The 22,827-nt window shown below is 53.1% G+C and overlaps 1 protein-coding gene across 2 annotated transcripts in view; it reads left to right on the forward strand.

Moving 5' to 3' along the window:
• GALNT16 (polypeptide N-acetylgalactosaminyltransferase 16) overlaps positions 1-19,239 on the forward strand; it is a 105,983-nt gene extending 86,744 nt beyond the window's left edge. For both annotated transcript variants that reach the window (XM_079767516.1, XM_079767515.1), the window contains exons 8-16: positions 1,572-1,659; positions 3,446-3,530; positions 3,803-3,906; positions 8,299-8,425; positions 9,117-9,209; positions 10,590-10,673; positions 14,494-14,635; positions 15,482-15,616; positions 17,034-19,239. In XM_079767516.1, coding sequence (XP_079623642.1) covers positions 1,572-1,659; positions 3,446-3,530; positions 3,803-3,906; positions 8,299-8,425; positions 9,117-9,209; positions 10,590-10,673; positions 14,494-14,635; positions 15,482-15,616; positions 17,034-17,177 — 1,002 coding nt within the window. In that variant the 3' untranslated portion in view covers positions 17,178-19,239. The remainder of the gene's footprint in view (positions 1-1,571; positions 1,660-3,445; positions 3,531-3,802; positions 3,907-8,298; positions 8,426-9,116; positions 9,210-10,589; positions 10,674-14,493; positions 14,636-15,481; positions 15,617-17,033) is intronic.
• Positions 19,240-22,827: the final 3,588 nt, after the last annotated feature.

Genomic DNA, 22,827 nt, shown 5'->3' on the forward strand with positions numbered 1-22,827 from the left:
ATAGAAATAGGAAGTGGGTTAGTGGTTGCCAGGGGCTGGAGGGCGGGGGTAAAGGGGAGTGACTGCTAATGAGAACAGGGCTTCCTGTGGGGGTGATGAAAATGTCCTGGAATTAGTGGTTGCACCACCTTGTGACTATACTAAAAACCACTGAGCGCTGGCCGGGTAGCTCCACCGCTGAGAGCTACATCTGGATACGTCAAGGGTGTGGGTTCAATCCTTGGCCAGGGCACGTACAAGAATCAACCAATGAATGCATAAGTAAGTGGAGTAACAAATTGATGTTTCTCTCTCTCCCTTCCTCTCTTTCTAAAAAATCAATAAGTAAAAATGTAAAATATAGAATTTCACACTTTTAAATGATGAATTTTATGGTATATCAATTATATCTAATAAAATTGCTATAAAAACGGGAATTATATCTCAGTATATAAAAGTTTCTAAGAAGGATAAGCTGAGACCCCACAGAGAAACCAGGGATGGTCTCCCTGATCCTCCACCTCCCAGGCTTGTGTCATCCTGAGACGGGGTGTGAACTGAGGGGCAGAGCTAGATTCCAGGTTTCAGACAAGAGGATTTTCAGGGTCAATGCAGAGTGTGAGGAAGGAGAGGAAGAAGGGACTCTGGCCCGTGTCCCTCCACAGAGGGCTGATAGAGGGCGCTAAGTTTCACATGTGGTATATGACAGTTCACCACCACCACTACCCGCCCCCTTCCCCCCTCCCCCGCTCGCCAATAAAAAGAACTTTAGCCTTGGCCAGTGATCTCAGTGGTTAGAGTGTTGGCCTTCACACCAGAGGGTCGCAGGTTCCATTCCCAGTCCCAGGTTGGGGCGCCTGTGGGAAGCAACCACTCAATATGTCTCTATCACATAGACATTTTTCTCCCCCCACCTCCACTTCCACTTTCCCTAAAATCACTGGAAAAAATATCCTCATTCCCTGAGTGAGGATTTAAAAAAAAAAAAAAAAGTAACTTTAGTAAAATCAACATTACCCACCGACGTTTTGGAGGTGATGAAGGGAGTAGTAAATCTGACCTTGAAGTGGATGCTGCATGAAAGGAACCCAGGGAACACAGGGTCCCTGCCCCCAAGCTGCTGGTGGCCCAGTTGGGAAGACCCAACCCAAACATGTACAAAGTGGAGACAATGAAAAAAATAACAGTTCAAACCAGCGACAGAAGAACTACCTCAGGCAGCATGTGATTCACTGTCCCAGGAATTGTCTAGACTGTAATTGTGAGAGCAGCTTTAAAGAGGAAGAAACCCTCAGCCTGAAGCCATCAGGGAAAGCTTCGGTGAGGAGGTGAGATTCCAGCAGGGCTCAACATGACGTAAGAGGAAGAGGCTGGGAGAGCATTGCGCCCATGGGGCCCAGGTGGGACCTTCCAGGGGCTTGGATGTGATGACACAGGACCCCTCCTGCACAGGACGGGAGCCTGCACCGTCCCTGCAGGAAATGCTGAGTACATGGCCTTAGGCCTCGGAGAGACCTTCCTCCCAGAGCAGGCAGCTGGCCCTTTATTCACAGAGTCCCTGGCCTCACACCATCTCACCTTTTCTCTCCTAGGACCACACCCGTGTGGTGAGCCCCATCATTGACGTCATCAGTCTGGATAACTTTGCTTACCTTGCTGCATCTGCTGACCTTCGCGGAGGTGGGTCCTGCTCCCAAGGGAGGGGCTCTAGACCAGAAACCAGGCAGGTGAGGGCAGGCCACAGCCCCGGCTTGATGCTCTTCTTCCCAGCTGTGCCAGAGGGTCTCAGGACACCCTTACTTCCAGAAAATGAAAAGGGATTGGGTTGAGCCCTGGGGTAGGGACAAAGGGCCGAGCCAGCAGTGGCAGGCTCCTGGCATGATCAGTGGCAGCCAAGCTAGTCTCTCCCTCCCCCCAAACATTGACACACCCTTCCCAAGTGATGCCAGTCCAGGGACCATGGCCAAGTCCTGGCAGATGGACACGATACGACAGCTGTTTTGGGGTGGGGGTGGGGGAACCCTCAACCTTGCGTGAATTCCTAACACGGACCCCCTGGAGGTGGTCTGGATCTGTGCTGTCTGATATGGTAGCCATAAGCCATGTTGGGCTATTGAGGTCTTGAAATAGGACTAGTCTGAATTCACATGTGCTGTAAGTATAAAATACGCACCAGGTTTCAAAGTGTTAGTATGAAAGAATGTAAAATATCTCATTAGTAACTTTTTATATTGATTTGCAAGTTGAAATGATAATACTTTGGATATATTTTGTTAAAAAATGTATTATTTAAATTAATTTAATATGTTCTTGTTGCTTTTTGATATGGCTATTCGGAAAATTTTAATTGCAACTGTGGCTTGCATTATATTTCTTTTGGACAGCTCTGGTCAAGACTTTAGAGCTCTGTGGTCCAATACAATAGACAAAAGCCACATTTGGCTACTTAAATTTAGATTAATTAAACATAAATAAAATCCAAAATCCAGCCTTAGCTGGTTTTGCTCAATGGATAGAGCGTCGGCCCGCGGACTGAAGGGTCCCAAGTTCGATTCCAGCCAAGGACATATGCCTGGGTTGCGGGCTCGATCCCCAGTAGGGGGCGTGCAGGAGGCGGCCAATCAGTGATTCTCTCTCATCATTGATGTTTCTATCTCTCTCTCCCTCTCCCTTCCTCTCTAAAATCAATAAAATATATATTTTTTTATTTAAAAAAGCATCTCTCAGGCAACAAAGAAAGGAATGCTTTAAAAAAAAAAAGGTCCAAAATCCAGTTTCTTACTTGCACTAGTCACATTTCACATGCTCAGTAGCCACACGTGGCTGGTGTCCACCATATTGGACAGTGCAGATACAGAAGATGTCCATCATTGCTGAAAGTTCTACGGAACAGACTGTTCCAGAGAATCTATTGCTGGGAGCACGTGGGCAGAGTGGATTTTATATTTGGGGCCCAGACTTCCAATAAGTGGACATAACAATTAATTAGATCTTGGGATTGAGTGGGATACTCAAGGGAGCCAGGCATTTCTCCTTTGGGACGTCACCTCTGGGCCTTTGCACTTACTGCCTGGAATTCCCTTTCCCCAGAAGCCTGCATGGATCAGTCCTTCATTCAGGTCTGTATTCAAATGTCACTTCAACAGAGGGCAACGTCTGACTGCCCTTACCAGAATACTATGGGCACCCTTCCTTTATTTTATTTTTTTAGCACTTTTCACTCCCGACTGACATATTATCCATTCATTGCCTGATCTTGCAGTCTCCATCTTACCCAGTAGATTGGAACTCTGCAGGGGCAGAGACCTGTCTCATTCTGAATGAAGGAATGACTGCACGAATTGCCCAGGGCCTCTGTGAGCTGGGCTCGGATCACAGGAGACTCTGAGGGGTGGCAGAGTGAGGGGGCAACAGCCACCAAAGGGCTCAGCCCTGAGCTCCGTCCTCACCCTCCTCTGTCCCTTAGGATTCGACTGGAGCCTGCATTTCAAGTGGGAGCAGATCCCTCTGGAGCAGAAGATTGCCCGGACAGACCCCACCAAGCCCATAAGGTCAGGGCTACTGTGAGCTCCGGAGAGAGCCTTCTTTCCCTGGGTCAGGAGGCTGCTGGGAAGCCGTATCCGTCACCGGGGCTTCTGAGGATGTACAGTCCAAGTGCTGACTCTGTTCTGGGCCCCAGGGACAGAGAGGACAGAGGCCCAGGGACTCTGCAAGCAGGGGATTCTGGGGCCAGTGGCCTGGGGCCCTGGGGCCCTGGGGCCACGTGGAGGGGCTTCCAGCTTCTTAAGCTCACGTGTTGCCTCTCTCATCTCCTTGCTCCCAGGACGCCCGTCATAGCTGGAGGAATCTTTGTGATTGACAAGTCCTGGTTTAACCACTTGGGAAAGTATGATGCCCAGATGGACATCTGGGGGGGAGAGAACTTCGGTAAGTTGGGAAATGTTAACAACAACATTAATAACGGGTAACTCTGAGCGCTTTCTATTCGTAAGGTTCTGTTCTAAGGATTTCATCCTCACAATGACCCTCTGACAGAAGTGCTGTTATCCCCATTTTACTGATAAAAAAAAACCTGTGGCACAGAGAGGTTAAGTAGTTTGTCCAGAACCACACAGCTAGTAAACAAAGAGAATTAGGTGGTTAGGAGGAACCTGTGGCCACATGGCTAGATATGTATGTGGAGGAATATACAGGCTGCATCATGGACCACAGCTTAAACACCTGTTGCTTCCCTGCCAGAAAGTCTGGGAGTGTGTTCAGTAGAGGGTACTGGTTAAATGTAAGCCTGGGTGCAAATCCTGGCCATCTGATCCCGCTGCTTACATTTAACCAGTACCCTGGGTTACTGGTTACTGGGTTACTGGGTGAAAATCCTATCACTTACAAGCTTTCAGCCCTGGGTAAGTTAAAGCCTCCCTAAGCCTCAGTTTCCTCAAGGGGCTGTTATGAGTACTGAGTGAGACGATGAGTTAAAATGCATGGCACCTCGGCAAATGTGGCTCAATTGGTTGAGTGTCGTCCCGTGCACTGAGAGGTCGCTGGTTCCATTCCCAGTCAGGGCACATGCCTGGGTTTCAGGCTCGATCCCCAGTAGGGAGCATGTAGGAGGCAGCCGATGGATGTTTCTCTCTCATCTATGTTTCTCTCTCTCACACACTATTTCTTCCTCTCTCTCTCTCTAAAATCAACAAAAAATATTTAAAATAAATAAAATGCATGGTACAGTGCTGGTAGCCATTATCACTACTTCTGAGGCTGTAAGAACTCTCTAACCCCAGAAGGAAAGGGAAGAACCAGTGAATTCCCAGGGTTGCTGATGAGGTTCAGGTTAGATAAAGGCCAGAGAAAGGTGGAACACCCGACGTGGATAATTTAAGGGGGTTATTAAAGGACTAGTGGCCCGATGCACAAATGAAGATTCGTGCAAGAATGGGCCTTCCTTCCCCTGGCACCACCTTTGTTCTGGCCAGAGCAGCCTTTCCGCTCTGGCCTAGAGCCTCCTTTCTGCCTTCCCACACTGCCCAGAGGCCAGGAGTGGCTGGGGTGGTGTGGAACTACTGTGTGGTCGCCATGGCAATGCCACAAGTGTCCCACCTGTCCCCGGCTGCTGGGCACCTGTGTATGCAAATCAACCCACCATCTTTGTTCGGTTAATTTGCATACTCACTCCTGATTGGCTGGTGGGCATCACGAAGGTATGGTCGATTAGCATGTTACTCTTTTATTAGGTAGACAGTGTGGGCAAGAGAGAGAGAGAACCACAGGAGCAGCTTAGTGTTGGGCAAGGCTGGTGACTGAGCCTGAGGGTGTCATCACCCCCATGTCTGAAAGATGGGGAGGAGCGCCATCCAACAGGAATTGTGGTCTTGGGGCACCTGTAGCCAGCCCACAGCTCCCAGGTTAGGGGAGAACACCCAACCTCATTCTCCCCCTTCTGATCTCCTGCTGGTGCCTCTGCTGGCTGAACCTGTGCCCCGCAGATAAGAAGCCCAGTGGTGCAGCCCACACAGGCAGCCTCCTGGACTAGGAGCAGGTGGAGAAGGTGCCATGGGACCCTACAGGTGTCCAAGAAGCGGGGCAGGTACTTTGAGGTTGTAAATCAGAGGCCTGTTCTTGCTCTTGCAGGGACCTGGTCCTTTGAAGCGCTTTTTCTCACTGCTCTCTTTATCATCCTACCCAGGCTTCTTTCAAAGTAAATAGGGCTGGTGGTATCGCACCCATTCCACAGGTGAGAAAACTGAGGTGGATGCTGCCTTCCATATGCAGTCAGGAAACTCCATGTCTAGCAGGTGTGTGGCACACCTAGACCAGAGCCTCCTACGTGTTGGGAGGTGTGATCAGTCACAGTCTGTGTTTCTGAGACACGAGGTGCAGGTTTTTCTTCTCTCTCCCTGATCAGGAAACAGATGAGCAGTGGGGCTTAAAACAGGCCTGATCCCGCCCAGCCGGCGTGTCTCAGTGGTTGAGTGCTGACCTATGAACCAGCAGGTTCGATTCAGTTCAGGGCACATGCCCGGGTTGTAGGCTCTGATCCCCAGTGTGGGGTGTGCAGGAGGCAGCTGATCAATGATTCGCTCTCATTATTGATGTTTCTCTTTCCCTCTCCCTTTCTCTCTGAAATCAATAAGAATATATTAAAACAACAACAAAAATCCAGGCCCGATCCCAACCCAAAACCAGGAGTAAACTTAGGAACGGGGGTGCGGTGAACCTTGCATTCTGACCGCCTTTCACATGTTTAGGCCTAAGTGACCTCCTTTGTGTCCTGGGTCTCAGCCTGAAGGGAGCTTTGGCAAAGCCAGTTTCCTGTAAGGACTTACAGGACTGAGAAACAAGGGTCAAAGGGTCGCTCCTGCATCCAGAGGCCTTTCTTCTTGTCTTTCTGTCTTTCTTTCTTTCAGGCTGGGGTCTGACAGAGAAACAAGTGCATGATCAAATAGCTAACTTCAAACTCTGCCTGAGGCAAGGGCTCAGTGGTGGGGAGATTTGAAAGGTGAACCGTGCAGTGGTTCTGGAGACGGTTTTGTTTCTTAGAAGAAATTCAAAGGAATTTCTCTGCCAGCCATTTTTTGAGCTGGGAGACTCCTGCTGCTGGTGGTTTGGGGCCTTTCATTTTGTTTCTTTGTTGAAGAAAGGGAGATGCCCAAACTGAGGCTCATTCCTGGGTGCCTTGGGAGAGCCAAACTCAAGAGTCAGAGTCTGCCTTGAGGGTGTGTGTGTGTGGCGGGGAGGGAGGCGGGAAAGGGGGAGCAGAGGAGGAGGATGGGGAGGGTGCATGTGAAATCCTTGGGAGTCACATTTGGGATCTTTCGAAGCGTAGTCAGATCTTGTCACCCCACTGCTCAAGGCCCTGCCGGGGCCCCTGCATCACTCAGAGCGAAACCCAAATTCCTGACGCCTGCCTTTCCCTAGCAAACACACCCCATCGGCTCTGCCTGACCTCACTCCCCAGCAAACACACACCATAGGCTCTGCCCGACCTCACTCCGCTCCGGCCGCTGGGCCTCCTTGCTGAGCCTCGACCTTGCTCTTCCCTCTAGGTCTTGGCCCTTGCTTATCCCTCTGCCAGAATGCCCTTCCCCTAAGAGCCGCGTCCTCACCTCCTTCAGGCCTTAGCTCAAACGTCCCCTTTCAGGGACCACTTCCCTAATCAGCCCAATTAAAATCGTAGCCCTGCACCCCAGTGCCACTCGCCCTCTCCCACCCCCTACTGGCCTCCTTTTTCTCCATTGTACTTATTTCATCTGATAGAGTGGATTCTACTCATGGGCAAACGCTCGTTCAGCGTCCCCACCACACCCACAGGAAGAGGGCCAGCAGCCTGTACATGGAAACCCTGGGCAGGAGGGAGGTGGGGGCAGCCAGCTGGCTTAGTTGATGGCTGGTTTTCCAACCTCGCAGGTGCCCAGAACAGGCCGATGAGCAGATGTATTCTTCCTTAGCTCATGTCTGGATGGGGCTCTCTGGACAGAGGCTGGAAGTGATGCTGCCATTTGGTTCACTTTTCCTTCTACTTGTGGTCTTGGTGTTCCCTCAAAGCTTTCCCACTGCTCTCCCAGAGCTCAGAGTGCGTGTGGTGGTGGAGAGTGTGTGGGTAAGATGTCTGTATATGATGTATGTGGTGTGTGTGAAGGGGGTGTATGTGGAGGGCATTGTATGGAGAGTGTGTAGAGGGTGTGTGTGTGTATGTGGTATGTGTGGAGGGTGTGTGTGATGTGTGTGAAGGGTGTTTTGGTGGAGGGGGTGTGTGTATATGTGGTGTGTGTCAGGGTGTGTGGAGGGTGTGTGTATATGTGGTGTGTGTCAGGGTGTGTGGAGGGTGTGTGTATATGTGGTGTATGGGGAAGGAGGATGGGTATGTGTGGAGGGTGTGTGGGTAAGATGTCTGTATATGATGTGTGTGGTGTGTGTGTGGGGGGTGTATGTGGAGGGCATTGTATGGAGAGTGTGTAGAGGGTGTGTGTGTGTATGTGGTATGTGTGGAGGGGATGTGTGTGATGTGTGTAGAGGGTGTTTTTGTGGAGGGTGTGTGTGTATGTGTATGTGTGGTGTGTGTGTGTGGTGTGTGTATATGTGGTGTGTGTGTGGAGGGTGTGTGTGGGGGATGGGTATGTGGGGAGGGTGTGTATGCACAGGCATGTGGGGCGGTCAGGAGTGAGTGCACCTATGTAAACAGCCCAGGAGCTCCGACCCCAGCAGGTGCCTCCAGTGAGACACGAGGGGAAGGGTAGGTGGGAGGGTGTGTGGGAAGGTGTCTGTGTGTGTATCTTCATGCAGCGGGACTGGCTCCTTCCCCTGCTGACGCCCCCTCTCCCGCAGAGCTCTCCTTCAGGGTGTGGATGTGCGGAGGGAGCTTGGAGATCGTGCCCTGCAGCCGGGTGGGCCACGTCTTCAGGAAACGGCATCCCTACAACTTCCCCGAGGGCAACGCCCTCACCTACATCAGGTAGGCCCCAGAACCGAGCACTGAGCTGGGAGCCAGGCCTCTCCATGACTTTGGGAGCCACCCACTCTCTGGGCCTTGGTTCCCCCACATCCCCTCCCAGGTGCTTTCAGGGTGGAAGGATGAAGGTGGGCTGTTGCCACCTGGTCTCTCTTGCCTTGACTGTCTTTGTCCCAGAGAGAGAGAGAGAGAGACATGTACACCGTGGGTTTGTGTTTTTATGTAAATGGGATCCTGCGCTGTGATTTTTCTGCAGCATGCTGTTCTGCCACTCACACTGAATAATAGACATCCTTCCCCGTCAGTGCGTATCAAGCATGGCATTGTTTTCCAAGGTGACCCCGTACATGTAGGAGTAGTTCCTTATCCTCCACCGATGGGCCTTGAGGTTGTTGCCAGCGTTTATTAAACACATATTCTTGTACATGTCCTTATTGCCCACGTGCAGGTCTGTCGGTAGAATAGATTCCTGGGAGAGGAGTGTCAAAGAGTATACATAAGTTGGTGGATATTGACAGATTGTTCTCCAAAAAGATGTTGCTCATTTACACCATCCCAATCAGTCTTGTTCTGCATCCGCTCCTGAGACTTTCACCACCCCGTGGTCTCATCAATGCACAGAGCTGATCTTGATCCTAACCCTCGCTCTGTCGCCGCCTCGGTGACCTCCTTTTGCTCCTTCCTCTCCTTTTAGGAACACCAAGCGCACTGCAGAGGTGTGGATGGACGAGTACAAGCAGTATTACTACGAGGCCCGGCCCTCGGCCATCGGGAAGGCCTTTGGCAGGTGGGCCCTCCCCCAGCCCTGTTTGCCTCCCTCCACCCGAGTTAGCGCAACTTTAGCCAGAATACAGCTTGTAGGCACTCAGTGTGCTTAGAAACGGAGCCCCTGCTCCGTATGCAATGCAGAGACGAGACGCTGGTCCTTGAAGAGGATGCAATCCGTGGGGGGGAAATAAGCAGAGAGGGCTGTTGATGAAAAAGTGTCTGTGCACAAGCTGCCTGCAGGAAGAGGGACGTCTGTGGGAGTGCTCAGGGAGGAACCGTCTGCAGAAAACACTTCGGGTTTTGTCTCCACCCCCTGTTGTTCCAAATGTGTCTGGGAGCTGTTAGCCGATTTTCCTGCCTCCGACTGTTACGACTACAGTCTAGTTAAGCATTTTCAAAACGCAGATTGGGTATGAAATCAATTTAGAGGGTTGTCACTGGCATTGTTTTAAAAAAATGAGAGGGACTGAGAACACTGTAGACCAGAACAGAATAGAAAATAACAGGCGATGGCAGTGAGGGTAGTATTGTGTGTGTTTTTTGTGAAACTCTTATTTCAGTTATACGCGTCTGTGTGTCCACCTAAATGTGCATACAGGGAAACTTGATCGCAATGTAAGACGCGTCTATTATTTATTTAAGGTTGTGGTCAGAATGGATTATTAGTGATCATCAATGAATCTTCCTCCCTCTGTTTAGTTATAGCTGTCTCTTAAAAAGAGTTTTATCACTGACTGCTTCTTTTCGTGGGAGCTAGCATTGACGAGGACCTACCCTGTGCCAGGCACTTACGTCCTTTCACTTATTTGGTTCTCGCCAAAGCCTCCTGCGGTGGCTGGTTACGTCTTCCGTTTACTGGAGAAGCAACGGAGGCTCAGAGAGGTGGTGAGGGGCATGTCAGTGTCAATGGTCAGTGTTGCTGAGGAAGGTGAGGAGACCAAACTGTGTGCTCACCGACACCTCAGGCGGTCTGATTGGCTAGGATCCCTCTACAGCCTGTTCCTCTTGCTGTCAGCCCCTTTCTGCTAAGCTGCCGTGCACAGAAGGCAAGCTCGAGTTCATTATGGCTCTGCTCTCTGTGGCGGTAAGGGCCTGTGCTGAGGGTATGTGTGATGCTGGCTGAGGGCTCCAGGAGTGAGGAGACGGAAGCCCGGCCCCCTGCAGGCTGGGCTGATCTTAAAAGGTGAGCAGGAATTCGAGGAGAGAAATGAGGAGTGGCCAGGAGACCTGGGTGAACTCAGCAGTCCGAGAATGACCTGAGGCAGGTGGCTGAGGCTGGAGGGCGGGCTGAGACCCAGCCTCCTGGCCCTGGCCCGCGAGGGAGGGACCCCGGCCAGTCCTCCCGGGGGCCTCCTCCCGTGCCCACTGGCCCAAGCCTGAGCCTGGCCTCCTCCTTCAGTGTGGCCTCGAGGATCGAGCAGAGGAAGAAGATGAACTGCAAGTCCTTCCGCTGGTACTTGGAGAACGTCTACCCAGAGCTCACGTGAGTGCCGCCTGCAGCCTGTGCATCTGGCCAAGGTGGGGGCTGGCAGCTTGGGGGACCCCCGACCCCGAGTCTCCCCATCCCATGCTGTCCGGCTGGCTTTTCTAGCTGTCTGTGTTTATCTTCATGTGAAGGCTCAGGGGGAACTGGGAGGATGTTACCAGGAGTTAGCAGACTGGGTCTTAGAGCTAGAAACAGACACTGTCTCTTTAGGCAAACAACACCGCATTATGTAGCAAAGGCCACAGACACCGTCATGCCCGTTCACTCTGTTCTCTCCCTTCTGGGCCTTTATTCTAAGGAAATGAAGCAGCTGAAACAAACAAACAAACAAACAAAAACTATTGACAAGTACACATTTACTGTAGGCTTCTCTGCTGCGGGGGAGAAATCAAGAAGCAACCAACAATGGGGGCTGGGTTCCGTGAATCATGACTCATCAATCTTAAACAGATATTATGCATCCCTTAGCACTGTAATTGTAAAGACTGGAAAAGCACGGGAAACGTTTGCTCTAGCAAATTCGGAAGCAACCTGCAAATGGCGTGTGCCCTAGAGCCACTTTTAAAAAACATTTTTTATTTATTTTTGAATATATCTTTATTGATTTCAGAGAGGAGAGGAGAGGGAGTGAGAGATAGAAACATCAATAATGACAGAGAATCATTGATCAGCTGCCTCCTGCTCGCCCCCGACTGGGGATCGAGCCCACAACCCAGGCCTGTGCCCTGACCAAGCATCAAACTGTAACCTCCTGGTTCATAGGTCGACGCTCAGCCACTGAGCCGTGCTGGCCGGGCTACAGCCATACTTTCTTTCTTATTTCAAAATCCTTTGGAGTGTCTTGGCTACATCCACATTTCCTCACCTCCTCAGGTCTCACTCAAATGTCCCCTTCTCAGGGACACCTCCCCTGAGCACTCTGAATCTGCCACCACCCCATCCCCAGCACTCCGGCTTCGTTTTCCTGTCGCCCTCATCATTACCTGGCACACACCTCTCCCCACACTTGACTGTAAGCTCCAGGAAGGTAGAGGTGTTTATCGGTTTCGTCCACTGCTTTATCTCCGGCCCCTCGAGCAGTGCCTGTCACAAAACGGGCTCTCAATAAATACTTCCGACTGAATGAATTGCATAGTCAATAAGCCTCAATCATAACTTGGAAATTAGCATCCGTCCTTCCATAGCTGTCAGCTTGGGGCGCGGGTTACCACGGTGAGGCTTTCTCCCGAAGATGCCGGGCGGCTTTCCAGAACACGCCACCCCTCAGAGTTTGCATAGCTTTGAAGGGAAGATTTGATTTTTGAAAAGCAGCCATGGTTACATTGGAGGCAAGACCAATGAATAAGCTAGATTAACCCAGATAATATCATCCTGGGTCCCAAATACAGTGTGACAGGACTGAAACACGTCACAAAAGCAAACGGGCACTGGGCGCAGTTTCTAAGGAATGGGGCAGCATCCTCAGAATAGAGTTGGCAACTTGGATAACGCCAGGCTGCCTGGATGATAGCTGTGAGGGGAGGAACATTAATTTGTAAAAGTGTAATAACTTCCTCAAGTGACCACTCTTGAGGGGATGGTTTCATTCAGACGTGTCATTTCTGAGGGGAAAGGCTTTTCTTTACATTCTGTTTGCGTTCACACCGCATGCGGATGGAGCCATGGACGCCAGGCCTCGGTGGGAGCTGGGGAGCCTGGGGAGGAGGTGGGAGGGGATCGAAGGTGTCCTTCCAGTCCTCACCCCAGTCCCCACACAGAGTGTCCCACGTCATCCCCCGAGGACCAAGAGGAAGAAGTATTTTGTAACTGTCAGAAGCCTGGATGGATCGATCCCAAGGCAAGCCAGTGGATGAGACCAGCTATGTTAAATGGGGAGCATAAGTCAGCCTCTGTTCTGTCACTGCGTCAAAGTAAAACACGATTTATTGCTGTTCAGGTAGAGACCACACACCTCATTCGTACCCCAATGAGTTCTTCCCAGTCCACTGCTCATGCCTCAGTTCTCAGGGGGAGAGGCCAGGGCTTAGAAAGGAGGTCAGTTGGCCCAAATGATACCAACTTCCTTCCAAAGGGGATTCTAATAGCTGCCCACACGACTGCCAGGGTGTGGGAGAGAAATGCTGAGGAAGGGAGACCTGGTTTGGCCGAGACCCTATAGGAGGATGTCTGCACTGAAGAATGCCAGAGTGCTCTGGGGTCCCCCCGTCCCCCCGTCCCCTGCCCAAGTTCTCTTCCCGACCAAGGTGACAGGAGGCAGATAAGGTTAGCACGTGGCCAGACTCTAAGCCCCCCTGGCTCCCCATCACCACCGTGGGTCCACAATCCAAAATCGTGTATAACCTCCTAAAGCCTCGTATACAAACCTGTGTCTGCTGGGCCGGCACCTCCTTAGGTTTACTGCCCACAGGGTAAGACGCTGTGTCTTATGTTAGTGTGTGTGTGTTTGTGTGTGTTCATGCATATTTTTGCTGTGCATATAAAGTGTTTTAATGATATAGTATTTTGAAATGCCTGTTTTACTTAACAGTATGCTCTGAACACTTGCCCACATTAGCAGATATTCCTTCACAGTCATTTTTAATAGCTAAAGCGTTTTCCGTCTTGCAGATGCATCAGTTTTCTTTGTCCATCCCCTATTGTTGGATATCTGCGGGTTTTCAATGTTTTCATGTAATCAGCCACTCTGATGAAGATCGTCCCAATTTTAGTATATGTGCCGCTGAAGCGAGCACTGATGAATATCTTTTAAACGAAATCTCTGCCCACATCTATGACTCTTGCCGTAGGATATTCAGTTTCCTGAAGTGGGGATGATGAGGTCAAAGGTGTGCACATTTTTGTTGTTGTTAATCCTCACCAGAGGATTGCTTTTCCATTAATTTTTTTAGAGAGATTGGAAGGGAGGGGGACAGACAGAAAGAGAAACATCGATATGAGAGAGACACATTGATTGGTTGCCTCTGCACGTGCCCCAACGGGCACTGGGGATCGAGACTGCAATCAAGGTACGCGCCCTTGACTGTAATCGAACCCGAGACCCTTCAGTCTGCGGGCCGATGCTCTAACCACTGAACAACTGGCCAGGGCAAAGGTGTGCACATTTGTAAGGCCTTTGATACATAATAGTAATAACACATTGCCTTCCAGAACAGTTAGGCTAATTTATGCTTTCGCCGGTAGGGTAGGAGATGATCCAATCCCACAGCTAGTGCCAACACGGGGCATTGATATTAAGTATATATATTTACATGTATACACATAAGTATATATTATTACATATATACTATATTATATGTATATAAATACACAGTATATACATACTTATGTGGTAATCAAACAGGGCTGTCTAATCGGTACTTCTTTAAGGCTGGTTAGTGAGATTGAACACATTTTCATATTTGTTTATTTTACATTGGCCTCTTTAAAGCGCCCCCATCCCTGTTGTTTTGAGATTGCTTACTAAGCCCTCATTCAGCCCCGGGCTCTCCTCTTTCTGGACTGGGGAGTGCTGGGTTTCTGGTCTAATCTCTCTCCCCAGGGCCCTCCCAGACCTAGCCTCCAGGCAGTCCCTGGGCTCCTGGCGCTACCCAGAACCCAGTGGGGCCCAGGCCTCTCTTCCCCAAGGAATCCCTGCTCCCTTCTCCCCTCCTTGCCACCTAGGTTTGCCCCTCTACCCCTACCCCTCCCCAACTACCCCCCCACCCCGTGCTCCTTCCCCTGACACCTCGGTGCCCAGGAGCTGAGGGGCTGCCCTCTGGGCAAGCGTGGGTAAGCCCCGAGGAGGGCAGGAAGCAAGCCCGGCCCTGCCTTTTCTCAGGGTCCCAGTGAAGGAAGTGCTGCCCAGCATCATTAAGCAAGGAGTTAACTGCCTGGAGTCCCAGGGCCAGGACACTGCTGGTAACTTCCTGCTCGGAGTGGGGACCTGCAGGGGGTCTGCCAAGAACCCGCCAGCACCCCAGGTAAGTTGCTGAGGACCCAGAGTGGGGTGAGGGGCTTTCCTCCGCTCATGCTCATCCTCTCTCTGCCTGCACCCTCCACAAACCCACTTTCCCAGGGTCCCTGCCAGCCGTCCTCCCACTCCGCTCCTGCCACGTTCCCCTCCTTTCCAGCCTGTGACACAGTTGCCCTCCGTGCGCCGCCCACTGGACCCTTACAGAGGGAGAAATGCTGCCCAAGCAGCGCCCAGGTCTCTCCTGGGGCACAGCTGCGGCCAGCTTTTACGGCGGGCAGCAGGGCATCCAGGACATGTGTGCACAATATGAATGCCGAGGCGCCCAGGTCAAAACCAGAGCAGGTCACGGAGCCCCCGTCATGGACAGGTTTCCTGGCTGCCCCGGTCCCGTGCCCTGTCCTTCTCCTCCGTGGCCCTCTGGCCAGCTCCAGCCAAACTCCCCCAATATTTTATTACGAAAAAATTTCAAACCTGTAGAAAAGTTGAGAGAATTGTACAGTGAATATCCACACACCCACCCCTATTAGAAAACTCTACCACAATATACAGTATATTTCTATATCACATAACCAACCTGTGCATCCATTGCTGTACTTTTTTTTTAATAAATTTTTTTTTAATTTCCGAGAGGAAGGGAGAGGTAGAAACATCAATGATGAGAGAGAATCATTGATTGGCTGCCTCCTGCACGCCCCCCACTGGGGATCAAGCCCGGAACCCCAGCATGTGCCCTTGACCAGAATCGAACCCAGGACCCTTCAGTCCACAGGCCGACGCTCTATCCACTGAGCCAAACCAGCTAGGGCTCCATCGCTGTACTTTTGACTCAGGCTTCCTGGTCCCTGTCTTGCAGGCATGGCTGTTCAGTGACCACCTCATCCAGCAGCAGGGGAAGTGCCTGACCGCCACCGCCACCTCCACCTCCACCTCCGTCTCCCCTGGGTCCCCGGTCGCACTACAGACGTGCAACCCGAGAGAAGGCAAACAGGTGAGCCTCCTGTCCCTGGGCTCAGGGTGGCCCGCGTGCCCAGGAGGACAGGCAGTGGGGGTGGCAGCCCCTTGCAGGGGAGCCCCAGGCTGAGACATAGAGACTCAAATAAACCCTCCGGAATGAGGACCTGTGCAGGCCCACGTCATTGTCTAAGGCACGTCTATGATTTTACTCACGAGGAAGTTCTTCAGGCAAGTATTTGTTAAATGTCTGCCCTACCAACTGGGAGCTGAATGAGGGCAGGGACTCTGTCAACACCATCCCTGGCCTCTGACAACCCCCACAGCCAAAATAAAGGTTCCCCTTTCCTGAGAGCTATACTAGGAGTTTTACATGGACCACCCCATCTAACCCTCCCAGCAACCCCCGACGAAGGCTCTAGCACTACCCATTTTATAGGGGACAAGACCAAGGCTCCCTAAATCAGAGACATCAGGGTCAGCTCACACAGCTGGGATGGGGTGGAGCTTGGATTAAAACCCGGGTAAAAAATAAATAAATAAATAAATAATAATTAAAAAGTAAAATAAATAAATGAATAAAACCTGGGTAAGTGATGCTTAGCCCACAGTCTTAGCCCAGCACATAGTAGATGCTCAGTAAGTATTAACTGCTGGCTGACTGGGGACACAGATGCAGTGTGACTTCCAACTTGTCCTGCCAGCCACCCTTCATCCTCCATCCAGGCACTTCCAAAATGTTCTACGGGAACAACCCTCCTTCCCCTTGTCAAGCCTGGGGAAGAGGAGGCACCGGGAGGTGAAGGCACTGACCCGGGAGGCCCTTCATGACTCTTCTGGGGACTCAGGGGCCCCCTCCATCCCGCTGGCCTCACTCTTTCTCTCTGTGGAGATGGCGGCCAGTTCCCACTAACGGGTGTAGGTACTGGCTGCACAGTCATAGGCCAGGGAGAAGCTTAGAGCTGCAGGAAGAAGAAATCCCATCTGAAGGAGTCACCTAGTCCAGGAACTCAAGCTCAAGTGTCCCAGTGTCCCCAGGGAGCAGTGGGGAAGCCCGGGCAGGGCCCAGGTGAGCTGAGGTCACGGTCCAGTTACAGCCGAGCAGCTCCCTCAGCCCCGGGCAGCCATGGAGGGAGGCTGGAAACGCAGATTCTTCTGTGGCAACTAAGCCAACTTTTAAATTAACGCCATGCAGGCCAAACAAAATATATCCCTGGGTTAGATTCAGCCCATGCGCCTCTGATCCAGACACTGACTTCGTGCCAAACGACAGAACAAGCGTGCATTGGGAGGCTCAGCTCAATGAAAGGGACACACAGACTGTTTAAACGGGGGGCAGGGGTGTCCTGGGCATATGCAGGGCATTTACATACATGCGCAGTGAAGGTGTGAGCATTATTCTTACTTTTAATCACTGTTTTCTCCTTCTCCGCCTTCCCTGCTTCTCCCCCCAGAGATGGAGGAGAAAAGCCTCTTTCATCCAGCATTCGGTCAGCGGCCTCTGCCTGGAGGCCCAGCCCACCCAGCTGGTGACCAGCAAGTGCCAGGCTGACGCCCCGGCCCAGCAGTGGCAGCTGTTGCCGCAGCCGCACACATGATGGCAGCCCGGGGCCTCCTGGACCTTCTGCATGAGACTTTGGGACTGGAAGGGGTTGGGGTGGGGGCGTGTAAAGCGGGCCGTTTCCATCTCCTCACATTTCTGCCGGGACCATCAGCAAACACCCCTGCCATGAGACACCATTCTCCAAAGCCGGCACAGGGCGGGCCTGGGGCGTGGGCCTCGATGCCCAGGCTGCCGACCCGCCCTCACCCCGGGAGAGAAGAAGGTCAGGATGCTGGGCCGCTGCTGGGTAGAGACTGGGCAGGTGCCCTCCCATCTTTGTCCCCTCCCTTCTCCTTCCTGGGGGCCTGGACAGTGGTTGGGGTGCCCTCCCGTTGTCTGGGTAAATCAAGGACAGAAGCCCACCTAGGGTCCCCACTGTGTCACAGGGCCTGCTTGTGAGGTCATGGGAAGAGAATGTCGGTGGCATGGATGGGGAAATTGAGGCTGGGAGGAGAGGGGCAGCCTGCAGTGTGGGTGGAGAACCAGAAGGACGTGAGGAGCTCAGTGGCCTGTCCCAGGCAGGTGCTGGGCTGGGTGTGGGAGGGATGGGGTCGGGAGCAGAGGATGGGTGATTTGCAGAAGGACATGGACAGGAAAGCAGCACAGCACCCAAAGAGAGGGTCTCTTCCCGGGGACCCAACCTCCCACACCGCACCAGCCCCCGGGCACTGTGCCTGCCTCCAGCCTAGGCTCTGGTCCCCCGCTCAGAAAGGGGCTGCAGGGCAATCTGCAGGGGCAGCCTTGGGACACTTCATTCAACAGATCCCACTTCTGTTTGGCCATGTGTCAGGACCAGACGTCTCCCTTGGGGCCTTACTGACCTGCTGGCGCCCCGTGCCCCTTGTCTGGGCCCACCATGAAGACCCCGTAAGGACAGGCAGCCACCATGCCATGCACCACTGAGCTGCCCCATCCTCGTTCGCAGTGACGCCTGCCTTCTCCAAAGCCTTTGCCTTCGTAAACAGAGCCTGATGGAATGGGAGTGGCCCGTAAGAACGGGACCTCGTCTGGAGCATCGGGGTTCCCTAAGTCATTAGGGAGTAAGGGATCCAGGCTCAGCCTCATGCTCCCCGCGCCCCCCACACACACACTTCAGGAGGGAGGCCCTAGAAGGTCAGTCACTGCAGCGGGCGGAGGCTGGCTGGTGACTCCTGGTTGTGTAGAGAGGTCCCAGGTACTTCTCACAGCCCATGGCCTTGCCCCCACCCCATGGCCTGGTCTCGGAACCACTTCTGTTATTCCCCGTGCTCCCCTTCTCCCACCCCACTGGCTCAGGCAGTGTGATCTTGGGCAAAAGACTGGTGGTGCCAGGACCCCTCGGGGTCCCCCTCCCAAAGCAAACCAGCCTGAGACCAGCCTTGGGAGTTCATGGATTCCAGAGGGCCTAGGAATCTCCTGAAATTGCCCCCCAAATCGTGCATGTGTGTGCATAGATGCATTTTCCTGAGGAGAGTGTCCATGGACTTCCCCAGCTTCTCACAGAGGCCCTTGACCCCTGAAGGGTCTGAACCCCTGCTCTGGATTGGAGCTGCCATGCTCGTCTCTCTCCCTGGTGCGCCTGAGCTGCTGTCACCTGCTCCCTCCATGCAGCCCTTGGGGCCAGGAGCCAAAGGTCCCGGGGCCACAGCACCCACCCTGAGGGTTCTCAGTGGTTTCCTCTCACCTCCTGGCTCTCACTGGCATCCTCTCGGCAGTGTTCCTATGCCCCGGCGTGTACCCCGGGGTCTCACAGCGTGGGGGCCACGCTTCTCCCATCCTCTGCTGTGATGTTTCGTCCACCACCATCTCCGTGGTGCGTGCTCACCCTGGCGGGCAGCGTGGACCTTTGGGGCCCGGGAGCAAGGGCTTCCCTTGAATGTAAGAGGACTGCAGCTCAGAGCGCCTCAGAAAGGCCCCTCCTTCCCTGTCAGACCGGGCTCGGCACTTGTCAGCCCCCACTTGTGGGACTCAGCCCTGTTCTGTTTTTGCTTTTCCTCTTCTTGACCAAAGCATGTGCCACTCGCTGTCCTTGAAGACCTCGTCGTTATGAAACACACACCTGGAATAAAACCACTTCTCACACCGACACGTGCCCCGGCGTCTCTCTGACTCCCGAGTCGAGCCCCTCAGCACCACCCTCCTCTGCCCCGGTGTGAAGTTGGGGCCTCTATTCAAGTCTCACCCCCTCCTGCACCTGAGAGCTTGCTCCTCGGCCTACCTGCCCCATCGTACCCCAGGGGCTCCTGGACGACAGGCTGGCTGCTCTGGGGGGAGCCTGCTGCTGGGTGGCCCTGCTGCTGGGGCAGGCTGGGACCAGAGCCCCGGCTCCTGTGACCTCACTGAGAGACACTGATTGGGGGTCTGAATGGCAGACCAAGGGGCTTCTCCAAATGCTTGCCTTTTGCCAGCCCTCTCCTTCCCTGAGCGCCAGCCCCTCTGAACTGCCCTTCGCCTCCTTATTTTACCACACAAGAAGGCAGTGGTAAGAATGCAGGCGGGACCACTTCCTGGGTAGAAACAGTAAAATAATTGCGGAAAGAGTCCTACCAGCCTAGCCTTGTTTGATCAGGCAGCAGATGCTCTGCCTCATGTTTCCATGGGAACCAATGGCAAGCCCCTGCCATTTGTATGATCAGAAGCTGAACTCACCCAGGTAGAAATAAACACTTCAGTGCACATATGAACTGTAGTGGCCAGACCAGTGGGAGACTCAACCGCTCCTGGACGCAGCCATTTTCGTCCCTGTCCCCACCTTGGCTCAGGGCTGCTCATTTGGGTTCCCCAGAACTTAGGACCCCCAGGCCTGAGGGCCTGGAGCAGAGAGCTGGCTGGTGCCCAGTCCAAGCACACAGCATGGCTGCAGAGCCCAGCTTGGGCAAAGGTGGCAGTTTCCTGCAGGACACTGGCTGCAGTCTGTCCATCGTCCATCCTTTCGAGGAGCACAGCCCACTGCCCACCGCCTTCGTGGGCCTCCCTCCTGGCCAGGCTGGGCCAGCTTCCCACTTGCGTCTGTTTCACTCCCACCTTGCAGGGCTCTGGTCCTGCGTCGCCAGAGGCACGCTCTTGCACTTCTCCAAACCTACCTCTCAGGCCCATTTTCTCTCCCACCCCACTCCCCTTCTTTTTCCTGGAAACGAAGGCTGTTAGCCTTTAGCCACCTCCTGGAGGACTCAGCAAACGACCTCTGGCTGGCCAGTAACAACAGGCCTAGCATAACCCGACAGGATAGAAGAGCAAGCCTCCCAGAGCACCTGAGGTTGGGAGGGCAGGAGGGACACTATGGGGCCAACCTCCGGTTTGTCCAGCAGGGAGGGCTCCCTCCCTCCTTGGGCCTCTGAGACTTGGCTGCTGTTTTCACAAAGACTCTTCTCTGGCCCCCTCAGGCTTCCCATTTGCAGGCCTTTGGAGTGTCTTCCAGCACTGAATGGGGCGTGGTCCTCTCCCACCGGGCGAGCAGGACAGGAAACCTGGACTTCATAACGTCCACAGCTTCATTCCCGACTGTGTTCTCAGCATCTGGTATTTGTGTGTCCCCTATGATGCTCTGAGTCAGTTTCCTCCAGAAGGGAGGGGACCCAGGCAGCTTCTCTCATCTTAAGATGTCTTCACTGCCAGGCACTTAGCAAAGACCTTGAGGCAGAACAGGGAGGGGCCCTCTCCCCTCCCAGGCTGGGGGACTGAGACCCTGGAGCCACCTGAGAATAACCCTCTGCTGCAGGAGTGTGGGAAGAGGGTCTTAGGAATATGGACTCTAGAGACCCGATCATCGGAGATGGATCCATCCCACTCTACTAGTTGTGTGGTCTTGAATAAGTAATTTCCTTTCTCAGCCTCAGTTTCCTTATCTGTAAAATGAGGGTGTGTTATGGAGTGAACGCGAGTGAACGACCACTAGAGTCCAGACCAAATTAAAATTTAGGGAGCCTTTAATAGCCGGCCAATGACTGTTCTCTCTCCACGCAGGGAGTCCAGAGAGCAGCCCCGACCCTTTGTGAAGGACAGTTTTTAAACACATTCACTACTTTCTGTTTTTGCAGAGCAAACAATTTAAAACAAAGCAGTTTTTCTTAAGTAACGTCAGCATGTTGTTTACAGGGTCCTGGCACCTGGTGGAGTAAGTAACTGCATCCTGTTCTCGAGAAAGCTGACAGTGATCTATGGAAGAAGGCCTACGTGCTGGGAAGGGACCATGAGACCGTATCTCACGGCCTGGCCTGGTGTCAGCACTGACAACTCTATCTGGGGCATAGTCCCCACGGTCTCTCTGGAATGGGCAAAAATTCCCGCTCTCCAACAGGTGCTCACAGCCTTAGAGGGTTTTTGTGATTTATTAATGACTACAAAGCACCCAGCCCTGTCTCAGTGCTTAGTAGACAAGTGTCATTGATATTGTTACTAAACGTTTTCTGAGTGCCTGTCCCATAACTAGACACTTTGCTAGGGGCAATGACACAGATGTAAATAAGACAATTGTCCCTGCCGTAAGAACTAAGATTCTATCAGGGGAGATGGACAAATGAGCAGGCAACCATCATACCACATGACAGAGACTACAGGAAGGCAAGAGCTATCAGAGCAGCAAGGTGGGGGCCAGGGAGTCCTGATGCTCTGGCTGGGAAAGGGTGGGCTGGGTGAGGACTGGTGAGGTCAACTGGCCGTACTAGCCAGCTGGCAGCTCAGCGGGCCAGTGCTGAGTGGCCTGGGCTTTACTCCCAGTGCCTGCAGCATCGGGGTGGTGTGGACCCGCCTGTGATCATAGAAGGATTCTAGAAGGGAGCTATGGGAGCCACTTAAACCCAACCAGACATGTCTTCTGCTCCTGGATCCAGCGACGGGTCCTCCAGGGCCCAGTTTTCTTTCCGGGGGTGGAGGAAAAGAAGGCTGGGGCTAGATGGCCGGGAAAAGCCAGTGATTCTACTCTAGGGAGAATGAATACAAAGACCAGGAGGTGTTCCAGAAAGACTTGTTTTCTCCTTCCTCCCTGGCGCAAGTGATAGCTGAACCCTCACATATTTGAAGATAGGCTTGTCTTTCAACAATTTGTCTTTCAAAATAAGTGTCTCTCAGGGTGTGTCCAGATGACCTGCTGGGATCGCAGGAGGTGCTTGAAGCACACCTGTTTCTGGGCGCCACCCTAGACCCTCTAGCTCCAGCATGTCAAACTCGTGGCCGGCGGGTTTGACAGGCTCACTTCCATGTGTGTGGTGAGTGGCCGGGGTGATCCTGGCAAGTCTGCCTCCCTCTGAAGCAGGAAGGAGAGGAGCCATGCAGGGGAGAGTCAGGACGGGCCAGGCTCCGATTGAGCACGAGGGCACTCGACCTCCCTGTGAGGAGCAGCCCAGGGGAAGGAAGGCCACCCCCGTGCTCCCTGTTACACTTCCCCTGGGGACCAATGAATGGGGGGAACCAGATGTAGGAGCCAGAGGTCTGAGCCAGAACCAGCACCCCAAGAGAGCAGTTGGACAGGAAACCAGGGCTGGCAGGGGAGAACCCAGAGGTGGCTGCTTAGGGCCTCCCTAACGGGGCCTCTGGGTTAGAGGCAGCTCCCCGCCTGGCAGGTGCCTTGCTGAAGTGGGGTGTCCTGCAGGCCCCACAGACCGCTGGGGCGGCGGCAGAGCTCCAGGTTTCTCTGTTCACGATGGCAAGAGGGCTGCCCTAGCTGCAGG

This window comes from Cnephaeus nilssonii (assembly GCF_951640355.1).
Source record: "Cnephaeus nilssonii genome assembly, chromosome: 4".
NCBI classification, from domain to species: Eukaryota; Metazoa; Chordata; class Mammalia; order Chiroptera; family Vespertilionidae; genus Cnephaeus; species Cnephaeus nilssonii.